Source organism: Heteronotia binoei, chromosome 21 (assembly GCF_032191835.1).
Source record: "Heteronotia binoei isolate CCM8104 ecotype False Entrance Well chromosome 21, APGP_CSIRO_Hbin_v1, whole genome shotgun sequence".
NCBI classification, from domain to species: Eukaryota; Metazoa; Chordata; class Lepidosauria; order Squamata; family Gekkonidae; genus Heteronotia; species Heteronotia binoei.
The window spans coordinates 81,120,437-81,145,805 of NC_083243.1; the positions used below are offsets into that span (position 1 = coordinate 81,120,437).

The 25,369-nt window shown below is 43.1% G+C and overlaps 1 protein-coding gene across 1 annotated transcript in view; it reads left to right on the forward strand.

Annotated features, from left to right (window-relative positions):
• The window catches only part of LOC132589603 (cytosolic phospholipase A2 beta-like), a 122,434-nt gene that overhangs the window by 55,799 nt on the left and 41,266 nt on the right, over positions 1–25,369 (forward strand). The window contains exons 11-15 of the mRNA XM_060262354.1: positions 1,641–1,678; positions 8,010–8,145; positions 14,597–14,733; positions 16,411–16,633; positions 21,442–21,559. Coding sequence (XP_060118337.1) covers positions 1,641–1,678; positions 8,010–8,145; positions 14,597–14,733; positions 16,411–16,633; positions 21,442–21,559 — 652 coding nt within the window. The remainder of the gene's footprint in view (positions 1–1,640; positions 1,679–8,009; positions 8,146–14,596; positions 14,734–16,410; positions 16,634–21,441; positions 21,560–25,369) is intronic.

Consider the following 25,369-nt stretch of genomic DNA (forward strand, 5'->3'; position numbering starts at 1 on the left):
GGAGAGCTACCGTTGGCCACTCCTGCCCTAGAGCAAACTAATTTATGCAGTAGCTCACAACTTTAATGCCAGTAGCTCACAAAGTAGAATTTTTGCTCACAGCTTAGAGGGAACATTGGTCTTGCTCTGTTCAGTCTCATCACAACTTTGTGAAACAGAGCAATACTGTTCTCTCTTTATGGAAAGGAGACTGAAGTTAATGTTATGCCTCACCTAGACCCACCCATAATGTATATACTTAAACTAGGCCTTGAATCCTTGACTCTTAGATCCATCACACCTCTCTTTAAGAGTACACTTGGGGGGGTTGGGGTAGAAAAAGCCCAGTAGGAACTCATTTGCATATTAGGCCACACCCCCTGCTGTCAGCATTGTTCCACACAGGGCTTTTTTTGCAGAAAAAGCCTAGGAAGAGCTCATTTGCATATTAGAACACACCCCCTGACACCAAACCAGCCAGAACTGCACTCCTGTGTGTTCCTTCTAAAACAACAACAACAAAAAACCCCTGAGTATATTTATTCTGATTGCTTAAGGCTGAACAGATGTGACAAAGATCCAGCTGTCCGTAATAGCTACACTGTATATGCACATGCAACCCTGATTTGGATGGAAAGGAAAAAAGGATTTAATCCTTAAACCCCTACTCAGTTTAAGTAATCAAAGTGAAGCTCCTTGCACGTCAATTAGTATTCTAAACGGGAAAATATTTTTTAAATAATGTGCAAACCAAGAATGAACATTTAACTGGAAAAATTAAGGTTCATTTTGTTCCATGGTTTGTGGGGCCACACAAATCTTCCCATTTACCAAACAAGTTCATTTAATGAGGTTCATGATGTGGTAGAATGGCCCATCTCCCACGCCACAGCTCCGTTTTACAGGCCCTACGAAAGGCCAACAAGCCAGGTAGAACCCAGATCTCCCTAGGGAGCTTCAAGTTTGGTGAGGGCTGGATTTAGGGGGGCTAGGTTATAGCTCCCAAAAGCAAGTTTCCCCAGGAATGTGCTAGTCACAAAGCTCAATAGGGGGGTCCTCAGCCAAGGAACCCATGAAGCTAAACTCCTCTGCTTGGCATGAGCAGAAGGACAGGTGTCTTAAGTCCTGAGTAAGCACCAAAACCCCCCAACCTCATTGCTTTCACACTGAGGAATGACTTCCAGTTCCCCTCCCTCTCTGCCTCCAGCTGCCACACAGATCACCTGCTGCTGACAGAAAAAATGGCTCTGTGTGAGCTGGGGTTACATATACCATTCTGCTCCCATAGAGCAGAATGGGAGCTCTCTTATTGGTGGCCAGCACTGCTTGTCAAGGTTTGGAGGACCACTGTTGGTGTTTCCAGGGGCAGAAGTCCACCACCCATTGCCTTGACAATTGTAATTGATCTGCACCGGTGTGTCTGCCTTGGACTCCACCAAATTGCACCACCATGAACTGCCAAAACCTCTGAAAACCATGTGGAGGGTCATGGGAGGTTCATTGCAGGTGAGATTGCACAGGCCTCAGCTCACAAACCATGAACCAGGTGATTTTAATTACAAATTTAGGTTCATGGGCCAGTTCATGTCCATCCCTAGAGCAACCTGTCTGTTTCATTTGCACTTTTATGTTTTCTTCATATGAATATCCTCTGGTTTCAGGGTGGGGCTTTGGAATTGCACCTCCAGGTAATTTGCTGGTAAGGATTCTCCTTTCTCTTTAATGTGCTCTTTAATAGCAGTAGTAGTTTCAGGGCATGCAAAAGGAAAGGGAGCTTATGTCTGCTTAAATAACAAAACGTTCCTGGAAGAAGTTGTCAGATTCTCTTTAGTCTTCTAAATAACATTACACATTTTTGCAGGTTAACTTGTTTTTGTTTTAACATGTTTGTTCAGCCCCTACATGCTTTCCTTGAATGCTAAGTACATTTCCCTCCTGTCCTAGGCCTGGTTCATATAAAGGGCTGCCAGTTCTGCACTGAAAAATATTGGAGATGGGGCGAGTGTCTGGGGTTGGTGGAGTTTGAGGAAGGGAGGGAGCTCAGCAGAGATGTGATGACATTCCACTTCCTCAAGGGAAACTGATCTCTGTAGCCTGGATATAGGCTGGCAACCCACTAGGAGAGTTTGCAGGGAAGGGACAGTCTTCTCAGTGTTGTGACAATGTGTGACATTGCTTTCAGCAAAAAACTTGAAAGTTACATTTTTGAACTGGGATGATGGTTCAGGATTCAACCTAAACCCTATGGTTTTCGGTGAATCTTAAGAATATCAGTCCAGCACAATAATGTAGCTTTCAATTTTTCATGGGAAGTGACATTATATGTTGGTACAACACCAAGGAGTTCCTTTCATGTTTCCCTTGGCAGGCTGTTAAGCGACACAGGGAACTGTGGATGGGGGAGCTGCTGAGAGGAACCTTGTCCCCCATTAGGAAATCAGTTACAATTCTGGGAGAACTACCAAATCCTTCCTCCCTCCCTCCCTCTGTCCCTCATTAAAATATTACTATTTCATTAGTCTGACAGAATTGGAATTCTCTTATAGGCTTTTGAATTTTCCTCCCTGACCCCTACTAAAATTTGAAATGGTGCCTTTGAATATAGTTGTATTGTTCTGGAGCAATTGGTCTTTTTCTAGGAATTTCTGGTAAAGCCTCTCCCTAATTAGTGATGTCTCTTGGTTGCTGTCTAGTATTTTCTTTGATTTCTCATCATGAAGGCACATTTATACAATGGGGCAAAAATATGATTGCTGAAAATAAAACTTATCTTTTCAAGAAGAATAACCTGAGCTGGATAACACTGTTGTCAAGTTCATATATTCTTTGCTGCACTGTAAATTGAAGGCAAGAAATCTGCCATTCTTCAGTCTAATCCAATTTTTACTACATTACTGTGCAGCAGTTGGCCTGCAAGTGGACAGTCACAAAAAGGTACAGTATACATGCATAGAGAAAAGTGGGATCATATCTACTGATCTTGCCCCCTGATGTCAAATTTCATGGAGTTTACTTGCACATATCTTTCAGTGCTCTCTCACATGTGAACATTTGGGGGTGAGGCAGCAAGTACAATCTCACTATCCTTTAGGCATAAGTACTTTTTGAATGTCTCAAAGAGCTGTTATATCTGCATCTATTTATATTTATTGTCTGTAGAGCTTATACAGTAGAGATAGATGGATAGATAGATGTGCTTCAAGCTGGCATTGATGCACAAGATGGGGTGGCACAAAAGCTGTTCTGTCAGTGGTACAGGACTATCTGTAACATTGTTTTGTGTGCATATTGTTTTGTGTGCACCGCGTAGTTCAAGATTCAGCAATTCACCTCACCCCACTTCAACCAGTGAAAACAGAGTTGGATGAGATCCCCACTCTAGAAGAGACTGTTAAAGCCATCAAGCAACTGAAAAGTGGCAAGGCAGCGGGAGTTGATGGAATTCCACCAGAGATCTGGAAGCATGGGGGCACAGTACTATATAGCTCACTTCACAAAGTACTTGTCACCTGCTGGGAACAAGGCAAATTACCACAGGACTTTCGCGATGCAATCATCATCACCCTATACAAGAACAAAGGGGAAAAGTCAGACTGCTCCAACTACCGGGGGATAACCCTGCTCTCCATCGCAGGCAAAATCCTTGCCAGAATACTCCTGAACAGACTGGCGCCCGCCATTGCAGAAGAACTCCTCCCAGAGAGCCAGTGCGGCTTCAGAGCTAACAGGAGCACCACCGACATGGTATTTGTTCTCAGGCAGCTCCAAGAGAAATGCAGGGAACAAAACAAGGCTCCGTATGTGACTTTTGTCGACCTTACCAAAGCTTTTGATACCGTTAGCAGGAAAGGCCTGTGGCAAATCTTGGAACGTTTAGGATGTCCCCCAAGGTTCCTCAGCATGATCATCCAGCTACACGAAGACCAATGAGGCCAAGTCAGACACTGCAACGACCTCTCGGAGACCTTCCCAATAGGCACAGGTGTAAAGCAAGGCTGCGTTCTCGTGCCAACTCTCTTTACGATCTTCTTTAGCATGATGCTTCAAAGAGCCGCAGTAGATCTAGATTATGACGATGGTGTCTACATCCGCTATCGCACCGATGGCAGCCTGTTCAACCTGAGGCGACTAAAGGCCCACTCCAAGACAATGGAAAAACTCATCCGAGAGCTACTGTTTGCTGATGATGCTGCACTCATCTCCCACTCGGTATCAGCTCTGCAGCATATGACGTCCTGCCAAGCTATTCGGCCTAGAAGTTAGTCTGAAGGGGCTGCCAAGCTATTCGGCCTAGAAGTTAGTCTGAAGAAGACAGAAGTTCTCCACCAGCCTGCACCCCAGGAAGATTATCACCCTCCCTGCATCACTGTGGGTGAATCAGTTCTGAAGACAGTCCAGCAGTTCAGCTACCTGGGGTGCATCATCTCCTCAGATGCTAAGATCGACAAGGAGATCGACAACAGGCTGGCAAAGGCAAACCGTGCCTTTGGCCGACTGCACAAAAGAGTGTGGAGCAACAAGCATCTGAAAAAAGGCACAAAGATCAATGTTTACAAAGCGGTTGTGATGACAACCCTCATCTACGGCTCCGAATCATGGGTTTTATACCGTCATCACCTGCGACTCCTTGAGCGCTTTCATCAGCGCTGCCTTTGCACCATCCTCAACATCCACTGGAGTGACTTTGTGACCAACACTGAAGTTCTCAAGCGGGCGGAGGTTACCAGCATCGAGGCACTGCTGTTGAAGACGCAGCTGCGCTGGGCAGGGCATATTTCTAGGATGGAAAACCACCACCTTCCCAAGATTGCCCTGTATGGCGAACTCTCCACCGGCCATCGAAATAGAGGGGCACCAAAGAAGAGGTACAAGGACTCCTTGAAGAAATCCCTTGGCACCTGTCGCATCAACCATCACCAGTGGTCTGACCTAGCCTCAGATCACAAAGCATGGAGGCACACCATCCACCAGGCTGTCTCTTCTTTTGAGAACGCACGCATAGCTGGTCTTGAGGACAAAAGGAGATTGAGGAAGAATCACACTGCTACAGCACCAACCCTAAATCAGACTTTTCCCTGCAGCCACTGTGGCCGGACCTGCCTGTCCCGCATTGGTCTTGTCAGCCACCAGTGAGCCTGCAGCAGACGTGGACTATTGCACCCTTCTTAAATCTTCATTCGCGAAGCCAAGCCGAGAGATATGCATGACTTGAGAATTCGACCCCGTGCTCTTGGTGTATATCAGTTGCAACCAAACTGGTAGCATCAGGGCTACACACTATACTTAATTACTGGAACAGTACAAGCCTTCACCCAAGCCAAATTATATGTGGAAAACATGCAACTGTACTTATACTCAAGAAGGAACTCACAGCACATTACTTCAGTTTAACAAGGCAACAACTTTTTTGACAGAACTGCAGCACAGCCCAAACAACCCCCTGACATAATAAAGCATTGTAAGAAGTGAGGGGAGATGCTAGCAGCTTCCTCCTTTAGGCTGTCAGAACCAGCTGTCATAAATATGTTAGAATACAGCTGCCTAGCCAATGGGATCCAAAGGCCAGGATACCACATTGTGCTTCCCATTGACTCACCACTGGTGAAGGTGATGAGGCACACTTCTTGCACAGCATCTCTCTCCCCAGGGATCTGGGACAGTCCTTTCCATCTTGTTTCAGCCCTGTAGAGCAAGTCCTGCCATACCCTTTTTCTTACAAATATTCCTTAAGGAAGTCCATTAGCCCTGGAGTCTCCAGTCTTTCTGAGCCTATGGGCATTTTTAGAATCCTGACACAGAGTGGTTGCTGCAGGAGACAGAGCCTGTCACAAAATGGCTGTCACAAGAGGCTGAGCCAACCACAAAGAGTCAGGGGGAAAGGTTATAAATACCCATCAACATTTCGGGCAGAAGCTTAGTTTAACAAGATGTCTTGAAAAATGAACATGTTGTTTTAAAGGGGTTTTTTTCCTGCCTACACACAGCTTACCTTCAGTTACATAGTAAAGATCCTTGGGTTGTGGTAGCAGCTGCTGCCAAAGCAACATTTTAAAAATCTGCACAGCCAATCAGAAGCTCCGCTGTTCAAAAACCTCTGTCTGACTGCTCTCACTTTCTTAAAATACTTGGTATGTTCCAGAAAAAGTATCAATGGACACCACCTTAGACACTGCTGGATTAGCCTGATCTGGAGTTCCAATCAGGCCTCCCTCCCCTTCTGAGTTCTGCAAGTTTCAGGTTGTGACAGCCAAACAGCCAGTTAAGAAATGTTGCCCATTCTTCTGCTGCCCATACATAAGTGCAATACTCCTGCCACTGGGTAAAAGCATGGAATGGGGAAAAAAACCCTTTGCTCCTGGCCAGGTGTAGCAGTGAATAACAAATACTAGTGAAAGTAAAAAACAAATAAAAATTTCCCACTCTGTGTGAGAGTGACCAGCCTGTACATAAAGATAGGCACTGGTGGTAGTCTGACCCCACAGGCAAAGAGGGGCATTCAGGTTTGTTTTCAGGAATTGAATGCCTTCTGGGGCCATACTTCATTGGCTGACTACCCTACTGGGCATATGGAGGGATGGCAAGGCAAACACCCTTCTCCTGTCTAATGAGCAGAAATGGCAGCTCCTATGTGACTGTTGCCTGCATTCTAAATCTGAAATGAAGAGGTTATCAAGGCAATGCTGCAACTTAAAAGCATTCAGGTGTCTTGAATTAGGAAGCTGGTTTTTCATGAGTATTTGATCATTTATGAACAAGTAGTTTGCCTTGGCTTTGATCCATTGAGGTCCTTTGTGTGCTCCTAGATTTCTTCCATCTTTTCTGTGTTCTTTCCTGAACCTGCTTTTCTGCAGTACTTTGGGAAATATCACAGCAAAGCTGAGGAGGCACTCCTGTGGACAGGAAAGTTCAGATGTTTTCAGTCCTGCCTACATCAGCACCACTTTCCTTGCCTTAGTTATCCACAGTGGCCATTTCCCACTACCAATAGAGGCTTTAAAAAAATAATCAGCAATTGACTTATAATTATAAACAGGGCCAGCCCAAGACTGATAACATCAAGTCAGATGAGGGAGGTGCCCAATTTGTCACTCCCAGAAGGCTAGTGCCCTAGGCAATCACCTAGTTTGCCTAGGGGCTGGCCCTGATTTTAGCATTATGAGATACAAAAAGCAGTCTATGAAATTCTCTGAATCCCCAGATTTCATTTTTTTAAAAAGTATCTGTCCTATTCCATTGTGGTGATATTCCTTTCCCCTGATATCTCTGTAACAATAAGGGCTAGAGACTTACTTTAAAACATGAAATGTGGGAGTTCAGAGATTCTGATGGATTGTTGTAATGCTATAAAAGTATGCCAGTTGCTGATTAAAATTTTTTTTTAAAGCCTTGTGTGCAGGGGGAGGGGAACTTAAGAAGGGAAATATGCCATATGGAAGCCCCTTTGCTTTTTCATTGTCAACAGCTGCAGAAACAACAGGGAAACAACACAACCCCATCCTCATGTGGAAAACACCTTTGGTGTTTATTTTGAGTGTGATGACTGTCATCAGTGTTTGTGGTCTTCTGTCTAGGATTCAGTCACCACTCCCACCATGTTTCAATATGTGTTATTTCCATCATTATATTAAAACACTCTCAGCCATTGAACAACTTTTAATTTGTGATTGTGCAGGGGTCATTTTGTAGAAAAATAGGAGGTGGAGCTCATCCAGGGATTGTTATGCAGCTGTACCTACTATTCAATGGACAAGGTGGGAAGGAGGAGGTGGAACTCTCAGAAAGGTTCAGGAGCTGCACTCCTGTGAGCTCCCACTGAATCTGAGGCCTGTGGTTGTGACTTATTTATGGAGCTCTCTCAGACTTGGCCTTCTCTCATTCTGTTCTGGTCCCAACTGAGGAGAAACAGAAAGTGGATGCTACACTTGCCTAATTCCTGGCTCTTCCCAGGAACTACAATATTATCAGTTTTTTTTTCATATTGCTACAATTTAGTCCACATCTAGGTGATGATGACTCTATCTCTGTTGTAGGACTCAGAATCTTGATGTGCGTTTGGGATATGAATTATGTGCTGAGGAGCAGGATTTCCTGTGCAAAAGGAAGAAGGTGGTTGCAGATGCCTTGAGTAAGCTTTTTTACTTGAGAAGAAATCTCCTTGAGCATGAGGTGAGTGTTAGCATCCATGAGGATTTGGAGGACACCCTAACTATGTGGTGACTCAGATGTTTGGATAATCAGGATTCTTTTTTTAATACAGATCTACATTTAAAACAGGATTGTCTATGAACTTGCTGAACTAGAAGCTTCACATACGTGAGGTTCTGAAACAACCTTTTCTTTTGACTGAATTGAATAAACCACAAAGCCAAGCAGAAAGCAAAACACATCAGCTAGATAAGATCCCTGACCCAATTCCACATCCCTTGAGTCAATAGAATACAATTTTGTTAGTCTCCATGCTGCCACAAGAGTCCTGCTTATTGTCATTTGCATTTATTGCTTTTAAGGCTGCATAGATTTCTGTGAACTTTATTGTGCATAGTTAAGTTGACAGATCAGTGGTTCATATTATGGCTTCTGTGCAGTCCCACAAAGGGACTGCGATTTTTCAGGCCATCCATAAAGAGGATTTAACAAGCTTTAAACAGAAGTTTCTAGAGCTCAAGAGTGCTTCCCCTCCACTCTGCCTTCATCCATGGGATCATAAGAACATAAGAGAAGTCATGTTGGATCAGGCCAATGGTCCATTCAGTCCAACACTCTGTATCACACAGTGGCCAAAAGTGCCATCAGGAGGTCCACCAGTGTTATGAGCACTTTACCCTCATTTCTCTTCTTGCTGCTATAAGAAGAGGATGATCCCTTGTGAACTCTGTAAACAACATCTCACAAAGGGCTGGCCCCAGGGCATCTGGCACCTGAGGCGAGGCTCTGCCTTGCCACCTCCCACTTCTGGAAGTGACAGTGGCTGAACTGAGCAATGACAGCCGGGCTGTGCATACACTCTGAGGTGCAGGTGCCACACCACCATGCTCACCCATTTTCCTCACCAAGGAGGCGAGGGTGGGCAGGTGGGCCCAACTCAGCACCCTGCCCAGTGCTGTACCCTAGGCAGCTGCCTAGGGCTGCCTAATGGATGGGCCAGCCCTGATCTCACAGTTTTTCTGACACAGTTTTCTTCTCTTCTTTGGATAAAGGAAAGGTAGGATGATGCTTTTCAAGAAATGTGAGGAATGCAGAGCCTACATGGCTTAGAATGATGAGCACAAATTGTACCTTTTAAGTTTGGGCAAAGGGCACAATATTGCCTCATACCTGGCCTGCTGCCACCTCACATCAAAAGCTAGAGAGGGGAGAGCAACTAGATTAAGGCAGCTTTGTGGGAGAAAACTTTGGGGCCCCCAGAACTGAATTTTCAACCAACTATTGCAAACTGAGTATTAAGTCCATGGAAAATTAGAGAGTGGGAGCAGAATTATTCAGTGTATGAACTCTGGAAAACTGGATTATAAGAGCAAAGATTAATAATTGTGGCATCCTTTCCTTTTGTACCCTTAGAAGCTCATTGATTCATGAATCTTGAGCAGCAGAAGACATTTCTTTCTTTTTTTGTTGCAAGGACTGAAACAAATTTTGCAATTGCTAGAGTGATTTTAGGGCTCTTATCACTGAGCAAAAGAAGCCAGTGTTTGGGAGTTTGGGAGGGGGAACAATTGGTTGAATAAAGGCTCAATATAGTAATTTCTCATAACCTAAAAAAATCTGCATTCCAGCAGAACGTGAAAGGATGTATCAATCCTGTTAAGGTCACAGGGACAGATTCTATCAGTATAGGTATAGGCCTATTAAAAATCTGCCTTGCAAAACCATTGTAGGTATAATGTTCAGTCTTGCTATCAAAAAAGACCTGCAATAAAGTGGGAAGGTAAGATAGTACATATAAGGGGGTGAAGATTTGGGGTAAGATACACCAAAAATAGGGGTGAGCATACTCTGCGGACTCTCAGGTTCAATTTACCATGGTTGCTTTTGAGGGCTCACTTTTTGATCAGAGAAAAAGTTTTGATTTTGCCCATCTCAAAAATATAATCAATCAGCATTCTGACTTTCATTAGTTTCTCATCCGGGGATTTCATCCAAGTTGATGTGCGGGTATCCCATTTTAAAGCTGCTAACAAATCATCTTCAGCAAAGAGCTGTGTTAATGTCACTTTGAAGGCAAAAAGCCATCATCTTGCTTCCAAGGATATCTGTCCAAATTCTGCTTGTAATATGGTGTTTGACACACAACAGGGGATATTCAGTATTTTCCTTAAGAATTCGGCTAGTGGTTGATCAATATTATCAGAGGTAACTTTAATCCAAATAGCTGGAATATAAAGAATGATGGGAACAACTTTCATATTAAAGGTTTGCTCTGCTCCAGGAATATAGTTCCCTCTCTTATTGTGGAAAACCTACTTATTTCTTTTGCACAAGGTTTTGCTTTATTAAGCACGGTTCTAAATTGGAGGGTAGGGGGAGTCCAAGATAGGTCTACTGAAAACAGAATCCCCAAATAGCAGAAGGCCTTGACTTGCTCAGTATTGGAACCATTGATAGACCATTGACACGGGTTCCATTTTCTGGTCTTGGTGAAAACAAGGACTTTAGATTTTGGGTAGTTAACCACAAGTCTTTCTCAGCAACAATAACTGGAGAAAGATTTCAAGGCCCTTTTTAGTCTGACCCTGGTTTGAGAAAAATCATGGTATCATCTGCATAAGGCAAAATAGCTACACCAAGCTCAGCTAATTTGGGTGGGTGGCAATAATCATCAAAAATTGATGCTGTGCAATTTAAATATAAATTAAACAAGAAAGGTGCCAGCAAGCATCCCTGGCAATCCCACTTTTTCAAATTAAATGGGTTTGTTAAAATTCCTATCATACCCACATCATACTTGAGCAGTCAAACCTGAGTATAAGCGTTGAATATGTCCTAGCAGCCTTTTGTCCATGGTAGTTTGATTAAGTTTGTTCCACAATCTAGGGCAATGGAGTCAAAGGCCACCTTGAGGTAATTGTGGCTTCCAACAGAAACAATGGACAGCCTTAGTTGCAGTCCATGATCTGAGGAAGACTCTATGAAACAAAGCTGAATAAATCTGGAGTTTTTGTTTCAATCATCAGAATTCAGGACTGTGATCCATTGGGACTTTTTGGACTTTGAATGACTACACAGTTGTGTTTCTTTAATTTATGTTTACATTTTCTATATATGCTCTACTATTAGGATTGTATTATTGAATATAACTCTATAGAAATTTGGAATGTTGTAAAACGGGTGTTGAACTCATTTGTTATGAGGACTGGATCTGACATAAATGAGACCTTGTCGGGCTGAGCCATGTCAGGCGGGGCTGTGTGTGTACCTATTTAAGATTAGATAGCAGAGATATAAACTTTATAAGGTACACAGACAAACACAATTAAAGATTTTCTTAAAAAACCAAAATAAAATATGCTTAAAACATTAGCACTCGTTGGTCTTGAAGATGGTCTCTTTGTATCTCTCCTTTGGGATCCAGGGAACTGGACAAAGGAAGCTTTGGTTCTTTCCTTTTTTCTCCAGGGGACCAGGAGGGAGAGGATCCTCAGCCAATAGAAGGAAGAGAGGTTTGGCTGAATAGCTCTGCTGTGCAATTGAGAGAGCCTGGCAAAGTAAACTCTGCCTCCCCACGTTCCTCCCCAAGGGAGGAGTCTCAGCCAATGGAGAAAATAGAGGTTTTGTTCTGTAGCTCCTGTGCGATTTAGCAAGCCTGGCAAAGCAAGCTTTTAAACAGAAGGAAGCAAGAGAGAGGGAGAAGGAAGTAGATGACAGCCAGTTGCTCGGGGGCCTGATAGGAGCCCTCCGAGGGCCTGATTTGGCCCTTGGGCTGCATGTTTGACATCCCTGTAAGATACATGCACAAAAAGATTTTCTATGTAACAGGATTCTCTGATGTGACATTTTATAAGAGTGATTCTCTGATAGTATATACTCTGATAGTATAATAGTGTGTTGAAATTTGAATGAAAACAATATGCCTTAGTGGATTTTTTAAAAATAGTCTTTATTAGTATACATCATCATATTGGTACTGCTTTACAGTTTCTGGTTATAGCTCATTGAACTGTGGCCCCTCCTGACGTTGAAAAAGCTGCTATAGTTGACCATAATCCTCAGATCTTCTGATGCACTGAGTTCTTTGAGATTTACTCCTAGGTAAATGCATACAACAAGCTTTGGATAATTTTTGCCCTTTTTTCACCTGAGCTTCTCTTTGCCATGCATGCTTACTTTGTGCCAATTATGGATTTTTTTGGGCTTATGCATATTGGATGTTCTGCCAAGAAAAGTTAGCAACCCATTTATTTGCTCACTGTAAGGAGCTATTTCTAAACTAATATTAAATTCCCTAGCAATTAAATGCAATGACTATTAAACAAGATTTTAAAAAATGATAGCACTATCAGTGCAAAGCAGCTGTACTTACTCTTACTTTTTTTGTTGAGGAGGTACTAGATTGTGCAATTATATTGCTTCCAATATTTGTATGTGGCAAATTATGGTGGGTACATCAGCAAGGAAGGTGTGTGTTGTAAGCCAAATGCTCTCAAAACGAGGTTGGGGAATTGTCAGGTGGGCACCTGGCTTAGTCAGGATCTTTTTACCTGTGTATACAGGATTCCACGTCCAGAAAGTAATGCTTAAAAATATTAGGGACTCTAATTAAGTAAAACAATTAAAATTTATTAAGAAAAATATAGGCTTCCATACAAGATAAAATACTCATAAACTCATACACACAGTCCTAAGAAAAATAGATAGAGAGATAGGGGAACACATGGGTAGACAAACAGGGTGATATTTACCGATTGTAGTCTTCAAGGAAGGCTCCAATGGCGACGAGCGAGGAAGTGGGAGAAGGGACCCGAAACTGATCAGGAATTGGGGATGGATCTATGCAGCGGAATTGGGATACTGATAGAAGCACACCTGTGGGTAGCTAGTCCACAGGTTATAAGGACTCTTGAGCTTTTAGGGGATGGGAAGTACAAGGGAGGAGGAAGATGGTCAGCTGATGCATGACCTCCCAAAAAGGGGAGGTTCCACAGTGACCATAAGGGCTGGACTACTACGGCAACCAATAGGAAGTTCATTGGTGGCACCTAATTGGATGCCTACTTCTAACCAATGGACTTGCTTGGATCCTGGATACCTGAGTGAACTTCCAGGTTGAAATGGACCAGGGTGAGGCTCCAAAAAGACAGTTGGGGAGAAGAATAGAGGAGATTACTGGGTGGGGAGATACTTAAGACTATTAGACTTATCTAAAAGGGTGACAATAGAGGGTCAAATCATGGTCTAGGTAACACCCGGTTTAACAAAGAAACTTGGCTCTGGCTGAAGATGGTATTCCTTTTCTTCTTTCTTCTCCTTGGCACTAGTCTTTGTCTTGAGTTCCGTTAGACAAAAAAAGTGGCGGTTGGACGATTAACCACTCCTGGGGTGGGTAGATTGCTTACAGGCACAGGTGACATCTGATGTGTACGTGAGCCGTCCACCTTGCTGGAATGGAGACAAGCCTGGAAGGAAGATGGCTGCGTGTGGTGCTAGCCCTCCACAGTGGATTCCATGGACAGTGCTTCAAAACTGTTCACCTGGATAGCTCCTGGCGGCGCAATCTCCTCCGCTCCATGGCTGGGATGGATGTCATACGGAACGACAGGAAGCCATCCATTCTCCTGGTGGGCACTCTTGTACCGGTCTTGAGTGCCTTAGTAGCGTTATGGCTGTTTGTAATACATAAGTCCCTTTTGCCCCTGGATAAGTTTGCTCACACTCTCTGGCCAGATGTGTGCGAGTCACTTCTCCAGGTGCTCTGGCAACCAAGCTGGTGATTACGATGTTCTGTAAGGGGGTTTTTCCTCACAGTGTGTGTGTGTGGGGGGGTGTATGTGGCAAATTATGGTGGGTACATCAGCAAAGAAGGTGTGTGTGTGGGGGGGGTGTATCTGAGGGTCATAGGCAGAGAAAGGAAGAATGAAGAATATTAGTTCTGGGTGCAAATACAGCCATGGAGTGGCCCTAACTAGCGTTTTCTCAGTTTTGGATTATTGGACATATGGACATATGAAGCTGCCTTATACTGAATCAGACCCTTCGTCCATCAAAGTCAGTATTGTCTACTCTGACTGGCAGTGGCTCTCCAGGGTCTCAAGCTGAGATTTTTCACACCTATTTGCCTGGACCCTTTTTTGGAGATGCCAGGGATTGAACCTGGGACCTTCTGCCTACCAAGCAGATGCTCTACCACTGAGCCACTCTATTGTAAAGTAATCTCCAATTAGCCTAAATGCAGGTTAGTTTTGGGAGAGATGGCAACTGAGTGGCGAATAGGTAGTTAAGATTCTTGCAGCTCAGTCTTGACTGAATTTATTTACCTATCCAGCTTGGAGTCAACATAATGTACTCCATTTTATATATCATAATATCAACCTTGGCAACCAGGATTTACTGAGGTGTTAATTTGTGATACGTTATTTTTTTTGGAATCCACAAATATTCAATTGACTGGTTATATTTTTTACAGGTCCCTGTGGTAGCTGTTATGGCAACAGGAGGTGGAGTCAGAGCGATGGTAGCATTGTATGGCCATCTTTTAGCACTCCAGAAGTTAAGGATTTTGGATTGTGTTACCTATATCACAGCTGCTTCTGGATCAACATGGTAAATTAATAAGGAAGTTTTTTTTATAGTTCATTAAAATTCTTGGTAGACTGGCTAATCCAGAGAAATACATTCATAATGAAAACAAGTGGAATTTACTGGAACAGAAGTTAAGATATTAGTGCTTAGACTTCATCGACTTCTATAAACCATATTTTGGGGTCTCCAACTCACACCTGATATCTTATGTGAGCTAGTGGGCTGGATCCATACTAACTTTTCCATCACTGGACAGGAATCTTTGACCCCCCCCCCCACCCTGCCCCACTGCCAGGACCGGCGCATGGGAGTCAGCAAACTAGGCAATGGATTGGGGTGCCGGTTCCCACAGGGGCGCAGGTAGGGGTGGGTGCTCCTTCCCATCCCTGCTTGCACCATCCCTGAGCCTTTCTCAGCTCTGAGGGGTCAGAGGAGCTTCCCCGATCCCTCAGAGCTAGGAAAGAATGCGGCTTCCCCTGCTCAGCATGCTCCAAACTCGGAGCATGCTGGGCAGGGGAAGGCACCCAGTATTCTTTCTGGGCTTTAAGGAATCAGAGGAGCTCCCTCGATTCCTCAAAGCCCAGGAAGAATGCAGATTCCCCTGCCCAGCAGGGAAGAATGTGGATTCCCCAAACTCGGAGCACACTGGGCAGGAGAAGGCACCAAGCAATCAGGTTGATGAAACAATGCACTCCGTGCCCAGCAGCCCTGTCCTGCTTTAAAGGAAGCTCAGCAGGGGCTGTGGGTGGGGGGAGCATTGTTTCTTTGCTTGGAGCAATCAGCAAAAAATGCCCCTGCAGCCCCTGCTCAGCTCTTTATAAAGCGGGACAGGGCTGCTGGGCAGGGGGCGCGCTGTGCACCATCACAATAACTTTACTTCTGGGTGGTGTCATTGTGGTGTGCATGCACTTTGTGTACACAATTAGACACGGGTGTGTGTGTGTGCGTGTGTGCCAGTGCAGGGTTCTGCCTTGGGCTGCAGAAACCCTAGCGCTGGGCCTGCCCACTGCAGCCTGCTGATCTCCAGAAAATTCTGCTCCCTGAGGATTGACATGAGGGGGACTGCGGGAGGAAGGGCTAAATCCTGCCTTATCCAGTATGAGTAATACCTCCTATTTTCAGCCTCAGTTTTGCAATTAGTAAAGCAAGATTACAGTAACATCAAATAAAATAAGCTTCTCAAAACACATTGCATGTCAGGTATCTATTACTGAAGCAAATTAGAATAATTCAGTTTTTAAATCATATGTCAGTATGCCTAAAAGAATCAATGTTCAGGTTCTTTTAAAAGATTTCTGATCATACCATTTATGAAGAAAATTAAGAGCTAGGAGTATTGAAGGCAGGCATGTAGGCGTAGGAAAGAGGCTTTGTTTGCTATAAGAAGCTTGTTTCCATTAGTATTTTGGTGGTGAGTCTGCAGCCTGGAACATATGCCTTGTGGACTCTCCTTTGTGTTAGCTGTTTGCATGAAACAATGGCCATGTGTGTCATCGTGGCGGCAGAGGTGGGATCCTACCCATCCATGCATTTTGTACCATCTCTGGGGGCTCTGTGAGCTCCTGCCCAAAATGAGGCCTGATGGGACATCGATTCTGTTCCTTTTCCACAACTATCTATAATCTGTATATGACGAATAAATGTACATTGATGCTATTTGCACTTTGGCTTCTTTTGTTACTCCCACCCCCCTTTCAGGACCTTAACAGACTTGTATCAACATCCTGACTGGTCGCATAGATCTTTAGAACAGGCTATCAAAATAGCTAAGAACAAGATCTTGAGGAGCAAATGGGATGTTATTTCCATCGACAAACTGAAATATTATCACAAGCAGTTGACTGAGCGTGTTGAGAAGGGGCACCTCATATCTTTTGCAGCTCTCTGGGGCCTTGTTCAAGCGGCTTTCTTAAATGATAAAGTAAGTTTAAGGCATGTTATTTGAAAACATTATTCATAATATTGACAGCAGCCTAAGATAGTGGCTGGGGCAGGGTTCTGAATGTAGTATATTGGTACTGGTACTTTAAGACCAACTCCCACAGGATGTTTAGAAAGGAGAGGCTGAGGTTTTGTGACCAAGGTAGAATTGCCAGCTTCAGGTTGGAAAATTTGTGGAAATTTTGAAAGGTGGAGGGTGGAGAGGGAAGGGTTTGGGAAGGGAAGGGATCACAGCAGGACATAATGCCAGTCTCCTTTCCAAAGCAACCATTTCTTCAGAGAAACTGACCTCTGTCATCTGGAGATCAGTTGTAATTCTGGGAGGTTTTCAGACCCCACCTGAAGGTTAGGAATCCTATGACTATTGTTGGAGGCTGAGAAAAAGTTACTGAGACCTAGCTGTTGAAAGTTCAGTTAGCTGGTTGTTGTGTAGCAATAAAAACAGTTGTTATGATTGCTACTGTCTTCCATGCTTTGGAGCCTTTTCAGTCCTGGCCCTAGGGTTGCCAAATCTAACTCAGAAAATATGTGGGGACTTTGGGGGTGGAGCCAGGAGACCACATTCCCAAAAATAAATAAATAAAAATACAATAGTGCAGTTCCCCTGGGTAAGGTCTTCATTTCCTCATTCCCCAGCAGCTGCACATCCCACCCCCCATCTGTCTGTCTGTCTCTCTCCCCCACACCCCCCCAAGGACAGCCCTAATAAGCAGTTTGTAATCCCACACTTTTGTGATCTTACTGGGGCAATTTACTCACCAAGTTGTTGAATGTAACCACAGGACCTATGGGGTAGAGATGTTCCACCGGACATTTTGTAGGATTGCCAGCCACCAGGTGTTTCCTGGCGATTCCCCACTTTTTCAACTGATCTCCAGCTGGCAGAGATCAGCTCCCCTGGAGAAAATGCAAAAAAAGCACAGGTTCTAATATAAGATTAAACTGAAATAGCAATAATTCACTGGAGATTATTTAAATATGTATATCCTAATAACATTTATACAAACAACAATTAAAGCACACCATTCATACAATACAACCTTTGCCTTTTCCTTGAACACAGTGACTAGTCCTTTAACAAAATCCAGGTTCTCATATCATCCTCAGGAAATAATTCAAAAAATGTTCCTCTGAGCTAAATACCTCCAAAGTAATCTGTTGCTGAACCCTTGAAGATCCAATAATTGTTAAAAGAGTCCAAAGTATCCAGAAGATAGAATACGGGACCACCCTCCTAGGACTTTTCTATGGTTTCAATCCTTCTTCAGCCTGGTCTCTCTTTAAAGCTGCTTAATCGAGTTAATATCACAAAAGACACCATTTACATTCACACCCTCCCTCTAAAGTATACAGAAGAACTACACCCACATACATTTTCAGGTTTGGATCAACGCAATAGATGCATAGTTTCTGTTACCGGCTCTTAACATCATTTCCTTCTTTCTCCGTTAAATGCTAAAACCTTCCTTTCCAGAAAGGCCCATGAGCCCTAATTCTTCACTTGCAGAAACACAGACGTCTTATACTTCACAACAATGTTACTATATTATAGACAAATGTGAGTCTATAATATTACAAAAAAGCTGACAATTCTATACCCAAATTCATCTGTACCCGAAGCCATCCTTTACAATTAAGGGCGTACATGCCCTACTTCTTCATTTATAGAAATACAATGCTACATTATTTTCTAAGTATCTTCTCTCATAAAGGGTTTAGGTTGGTATTTGTATAGAGCAAAAAATCTCAAATCCCTAGCCTGATGTCCAATATTTTTCATGTGCTGGAACATCGGAGTTTCTGGTACTTCCCTTTTCAAACGTGCTTTATATTCCAATACCCAGTCCTTTAAAAGTCCTTGTTGTTTTTCCTACATATCATAATTTGCATTTGCATATTGCTGCATAAATTAATTGCTAAGAGTTGCAGTTTGTAAAACTCCTCAGTTTTATAATTTCCCCATTTGCTGGATTCACAAACTCTTTTAGAGACAGCATCATTCTACATGCAGAGCAGTTACCACATGGGTAGTTTCCTACTACTATGCTGTTCATCAGTTCTAAACTCTGCCTTAACCAGTCTATTTTTTAAAATTCATTGGATTGTGGTAGCCAATTTTTGGTGGGCTTGAACAGCCAGGTAAATGTGGTACTCTGTGCCACAAGTTCTTAATTGATCTACTGATTCTATATGCTAGTGGTGATTTCAAAAGCCCACATGCACTATCTTCTTATATACAGGGCCGGCGCTAAGGGTTCTGCCGCTAGAGGCAGACCCCTGCGCTGCGCCCCCCACCCTCCCAGCTTCCTCTTTCTTTTTTTGTGCGCGTGCAGTAGTGCGCACCACAATGACATCACTATGTGACATCATCGTGAGGCCGCTTTCCCCCACCACTACACTCTTTGGAGGCTTCCTTGGAAGCCTCCAAATAGTGTTGTTTTTGGTGCTGGGATCCGTTTGCATGCCAGGCTCCTCTTGGGGAACCTGGCAAGCAAATGCCCGACCCTGCTCTGCCTCCCCGCAGCACGAGGAGGTGAAACCAGGCAGATCTGGCCCCATTTGTATGCCGGGCTCCTCTCAGGGCCTAGGTGTGCGGCAGCAGGCACGAGGAGGCGGCAACGGGAGAGGGGAGGTGGCAGTGCCGGGGGAGGAGGCAAGTGGCGGCAGGCGAGGAAAGGCGGGTGCAGGGAGGCGGCTGCGGTGAGCAAAGCGAGGCGGGTGGGCGGGGAGGCAGCAGGCACTGGGAGAGGGGGTGCCTCATGGCGACCCTAGGCCAAGTGGCGCCCAAGACGGCGACCTTCTTGGCCTACTCTCACGCGCCAGCCCTGCTTATATATCTTTTGATTTATTGTGCAATAAAACTCTTCTGTCTATCCTGTCTGTTCTTATTCTAGCCTTAGACACAATGTCAATTGGGGATTCTCTACTTAAAATTGATGTATTAAATTCTTTGCCTCCTTGCTGTAGTCAATCAGTCAGAGCAAGTTCTTTCTGATCCGTAAAAATTGCCCATAGGGCAAATTTGTGCATATATGTTTTGGATGGTATGATTGAAAATGTAGATATCTATTTCTGTCGTTTGGCTTATTACATAGTTTAATGAAAAATGTATTATTTCCATCTCTTTCAACTATTATACCTAGAAAGTTAATCTTTTTTGCATCTTACCTACCCTCAGATTTAATACTGCTGTGTAATTGATTTATCCATTTTAAAAATTAATGAATATTGTTATCATTCAAAAAAGTATGAAAAGGTCATCAATATATTTCATATAAAACCAAGTATTAGAAAGATATGGATTAACCCTGCCCTCTCCTGGCTCTACCCCCAAAGTCTCCGGGTGTTTTCCAACACAGACCAACCCTAGGTGTTTGGTGGAGAGCAGTAATGGTTTATCATGGCTGGCACCTTTTCCTTGCTCTCCATACTTTTGACTGATCCACTTCCTCTCCCCCACATCCACAAAGCATCCACAGTCCAGAAATGGGAGGGAACTGCAAATTTTGCAACTTGAATTAAAGCTAATGTATTATATGTTATGATCTCAATTTTTATGGTTTTCTTGTTTTTATAACATTATACATTGCCTAGAGCCCCACAACTGTGGGGATTAGGTAATCAATAAATATAATAAATAAATATATCCGGGATTTTCTTGGGATTTTTTCTTGTATTCCTGTGAAAACTTGGACACATTTGGGAAATCAACATATACAACCCCCCCCCCCCTAAGGTATTTCAGGTATGTTTTCAGCTCAGGTAGATCTGAATGCACAAGAAAATATATTATGATTGTTTTTGTGTTTGCTTTAAAAATAATAAAAATATTATTACTACAGATAGGAATTATAAATCACTCCCCATTGCATCTTTCATTATTTTAGTGAGCCCCAGTGTAGTGCCTGTTTGTGCTCTATTGCCTGTTCATAGATTTCCTGGTGCACATTTTTCCTTCTATAAAGCTTCTCTTCCCCATACTAAAGAGGATCAGGATGTACTTCAGATCACTACAAGAGGCATCACCTTTCTGTCTGCAGGGAGCACCTATTCAGAAACCGTGGTATCTATTATATGAAGAAACTTGAATTGAAACCTCTCAATGCCCCCAACACATTTCCTGCCATAGCACCCATTTAATGGCCAAACTCATCCCCTGTTCCTCAAACTTCCCAAAGTGCTAACTTGTTCAACAAAATGCTGAGAAAATGAGTTATTCTGGGAGATTCTCTTGGCCAGTCTTTGCTAATTTTCTGACTGGCCAAGGCCACTGACTAACCAATGGGCTGTGAAAAAAGGGGAAGAAAGGGACATATTTATTGAGACAAATGAGCTTCCCCTATCAACTTAGTGAGAACTGGAAGTTGTGACTGTAGGGGAGTGAACAGATCTGGCCAGTCCTACCACTGGGAAATTTGAGGCAGCTTTCTAGGGCAGCAATAGCAAGAGACAGCTTCCAGCATCAGCTTGCAACTCAGCAGCTGAAAGCAATGAATGGCCAACCAGTTAGGAAGATATCTAGCAACACTTAAAATCCAATGAGTGTGTTGGGTAGGGGTGTAATTATTTGTTTCGGGAAGCATGTGGAAAAGTCCAGTTGTATACAGATAGATGGTGGAAGATCAATATTATACCATAACTGGCCAGTTAAAGTGTGTATTCAGGTGATACTAATTTCTATGAAATAAGGTCTACTTGTGAAATTTATATTAAAGCCAAGCTCTATTTTCTTCATTATATTTTAATGTGTGGTTACATTCCCCCCCCCCATACTTACTTTGATATTAGCCAAACTTCAACAAACTTACAGAACAACGCCAGGCTTTGAACGAAGGACAGAACCCTTTGCCTATCTACACAGCCATAAATGTCAAAGACAAAGACATCAGCACCTTTGAATTCAGAGGTAGGTGTCAATCTCTCTCATAAACCAGAGTTCTTTGGATAGTTGCAATATAATTGGATCAGAGTTGGTTCCATTTTTGTGTGGGTCTTAGGCAATAAAATATAATTGGGCCCCTTTTCCCCTTTGGTGCACCACTTTTCAGTCTGTAACAAGAGATCCCCTCTCACATCCAATTAAAGACCTTGAAGTAAACACCTTCCAGAGGCTTTGCCTCTATAAACCATTTAGAAACAGAGTTCTCTAGGCTTTATCTATTAAAGGATGATTATCAGCCTTTAATTCTGATAATACAAAAGAGTAAGGGTGTGAGTTTGGTTCTTTGAATGTTTACCAGCAAACCAGACAGCAAACCTGTAGAAATGTTTTCTTTATTAAGCAAGACAAGGAAAATCTAGACAAGTAAAAATTAACCCTACAATTACTGCGAAGTTATCAGAGTTTCTAACATTGCTTAATCATATTATAGTCAGTAATTATTTTAAAAGCAAATCAGGTTTCAGTTTTAGTTTCACTTTTAGGGATTATCAAAAAGCCCAAGTTACACCCCCCTGGAAAAAAATCTCACCTAGACTTCTAAGACTACAATTTTCTTGTCACAGTAGTGCATATTTATAGAAAAATATCAGTCTTATCTTTTTCTAAACCTGATCTATCATAATCAGGTGATTATTATCAAGATAGCATTAATTCATAACTAAATATGAGATAGTCAACACAACTGCAAATAAGCCAATCAGTATGTGAGTATTTTACATCTGATATAGCAAGATAAGAAGGCCAATCTCAATTCTAACCTCTATTAAAAATAATTTATCTTTAAGGGCTGCAATCATTCAAGATGAAAGTAACTTTAATCAAAGTCCATTGATAGTTAAAAAGTGCTTGAACTCTTGGTTAGCTTGCCAACTCAGCAAGAAAAAGTTTGTGATATCATAGCTACCACCACACCTCTAACTAGGGTTGCCAATCCCCAGGTGGGGGTAGGGGATCCCCCGGTTTGGAGACCCTCCCCCGCTTCAGGGTTGTCAGAAAGCGGGGGGAGGGGAGGGAAATGTCTGCTGGGAACTCTATTATTCCCTATAGAGATTTATTCCCATAGAAAATCATGGAGAATTGATCCGTGGGTATCTGGGGCTTGGGGGGGCTGTTTTTTGGGGTAGAGGCACCAGATTTTCAGTATAGCATCTAGTGCCTCTCCCCAAAATACCCCCCAAGTTTCAAAAAGATTGGACCAGGGGGTCCAATTCTATGAGCCTCAAAAGAAGGTGCCCCATCCTTCATTATTTTGTATGGAAGGAAGGAATTGAAAAGGCGTGCTGTCCCTTTAAATGTGAGAGCCAGAACTCCCTTTGGAGTTCAATAATGCTTGTCACAGGCTTGATCTTGGCTCCACCCCTAATTCCTCCTGGCTCCACCCCCAAAGTCTCCTGGCTACACCCCCAAAGTCCCCAGATATTTCTTGAATTGGACTTGGCAACCCTACCTCTAACAGCATACCTTGCATTTGGCCCCTCCACATTGGCTCTACCTTTTCTTCTCTGGCCACTCCTTTTTTCATTTCAATTTGCTTATTCTAATAAAGGGATCATACGAAATTTTGTTTTCTTTGGTTTTTTTATACTTTGTATAAAACCGAAGAAAAGGAAATATTCCTTGTGTTATTTTAGTTGGAATGTTATTTGAGGCAGAATGTGCATGCTCTGGCCTGCAAATCTTGTTTCTACTTTGTCTACCTTGGGGTTCCCAACATCCCTAGAGAAGCTTTTCCTTTCTTTCTCCCAGTAGCTGCCACCACTACCTGATCAATATAGGGGTTTCCCACTGAGAGGACCAGGACTCCTGCTTCCAAGCTCAGAGGCCTTGCCTCAATATCTCCTGCTAGCTCAGCACCTGGCTACCATGGGGACACCTTGGAAGAATAGCCAGTTCTGCTTGCCTTCCCCCTTTCTGAGGGTCCCTTTTAAAATAGCGTGTCCAAAACAGTGGTGGTCTATATGGTACAGAGAACCACTTCCAGAATCAAAAGTGCAAAAAAAGTCAGCAGGGAAGCAAGAAAGGCAGCAGAGGATCCAGGGGCTGGTTGGGGGCCCAAGGTCAGCCCCACCGCCCAGAAGCTGGGGCTGTGCCCCCACAGGCCCCCTCATAGCTACAGGCCTGCTCGCTTCTCTCCTTTTTTTGGGGATCTATTGGTAATTCTGAATATATTTGGGATTTCTTCTGGAATTTCCCCCTCGTTTTCCTGAATACATTAGGGATACTGAAATATACCTGAAAAATACCATTATGGTGGCTTTTTGAGGTATATATTTGGTTCAAGTAGACCTGAATGCACACCACTACTAGACATACTTACGTTTGTCTTTTATTTTAATGCAAACACTTCACTTAGTCATAGAATACACTGTAATTATGTTTTCCTTGACAAATGGAGACCAACTGCCAGACCCTCTGATTGAAGTCCTGGCTATTTGACCTTTCCCCACAATAGGACATTCTATGCCCTGCCCTTTTTTGTTCCTTTCCTGATAGGGACTCCTGTAATTGGGAAATGCCATTCTAATTGCTTGAGAAGGTAATCTTTTTTATGTTTTTTCTCTGGCTGTTTTGCTGCACATATTGCTCTGCAAGCTGCACAAGATTCATTAATGGTTCATCCTGTCCATCCTTTCTTTGGCCACATCACACCTGTTTCACTGCTTTCATTATTATGGAACCAAACCCGGCTCCCCTGGAGTCCCATATAGTTGTTTTCATTATTATGATGCAGATCTGCTTATTCTCACACTCGCTGAGTGGTTTGATCAGCTCCTTTCCTGCATTGTAGCAGTAGCTTCCAACTTTTCTGAATGGCAAGCACCACTCCTTTACTACCCGTTCTTGCACCTCTAAGTGATGATTCTAAGTTATGTTTTGGCCATTGGTTGTGACAGAAAACTCTTTAAACTTTCCTCTTCCTTATTGGATTTTAAAAGATGTTACATTAGTTTGCTTTTTGCACTTCCCTGCTGCTTCATTTTGATTTTTTTTTATATGCAGCACTTCCAGCTATGAAACTGAGGACATTGCATATTCTCACCTATGCCCTCTCCATTCACAAAGTGTCACAAGGTTAGGGTGTCTGATGCCTTGGCCATGATCCCCTATCAGGGATTGTTTCTCAATCCTCATGTTGCACAGTGCTATCCTTAGATTTGTTTCTGTTGCTGAACACCTGTGCATTCCTTACATTCCTTGAATGTGACTTTTCTTCAGTTTTGGTCTGCTAGGGACCCAATACTACTTGGTGTAAGGGAATTCTGTTTGAAATTCTATTTCTTTGTCTCAAACAGTGCAATGGATCACTGGATCAAATAATCATTGAGAGGCATTTAACGTGAAAAAGCAAAAACATATTTATTTCTACAGGGAAAGAGTACTGGGAGATAAAACAACAAACACTATGCTTACACTAGAAGATCATGTGCTTAATGGAGGCTACTTCCTCCTCCTTCTTGACCTCTCTGCTTGAACAAAGGAAGTCACCTGACTAACTGACCAAACAGACAAAACAGGTTTTCCTGCTTCTAGACCTTGATTGACAGCAGTCAGTATCTTCTTCCTAGGTCATGCAGACAATAGGGAATCAGGCACAGAGTTAACCCTATAATGACTGGCACTTTAGAACATTGCAAAGGACATACAAAACAGATACATATTTCCAACACCCCTTCTCAATGCCTAATGTGCAAGTCATTATACATTCAATAGTCATTACTCATTATTCACTGTAACATTCACATCAACTAGATTCATCATTTCACGTAAACGTTT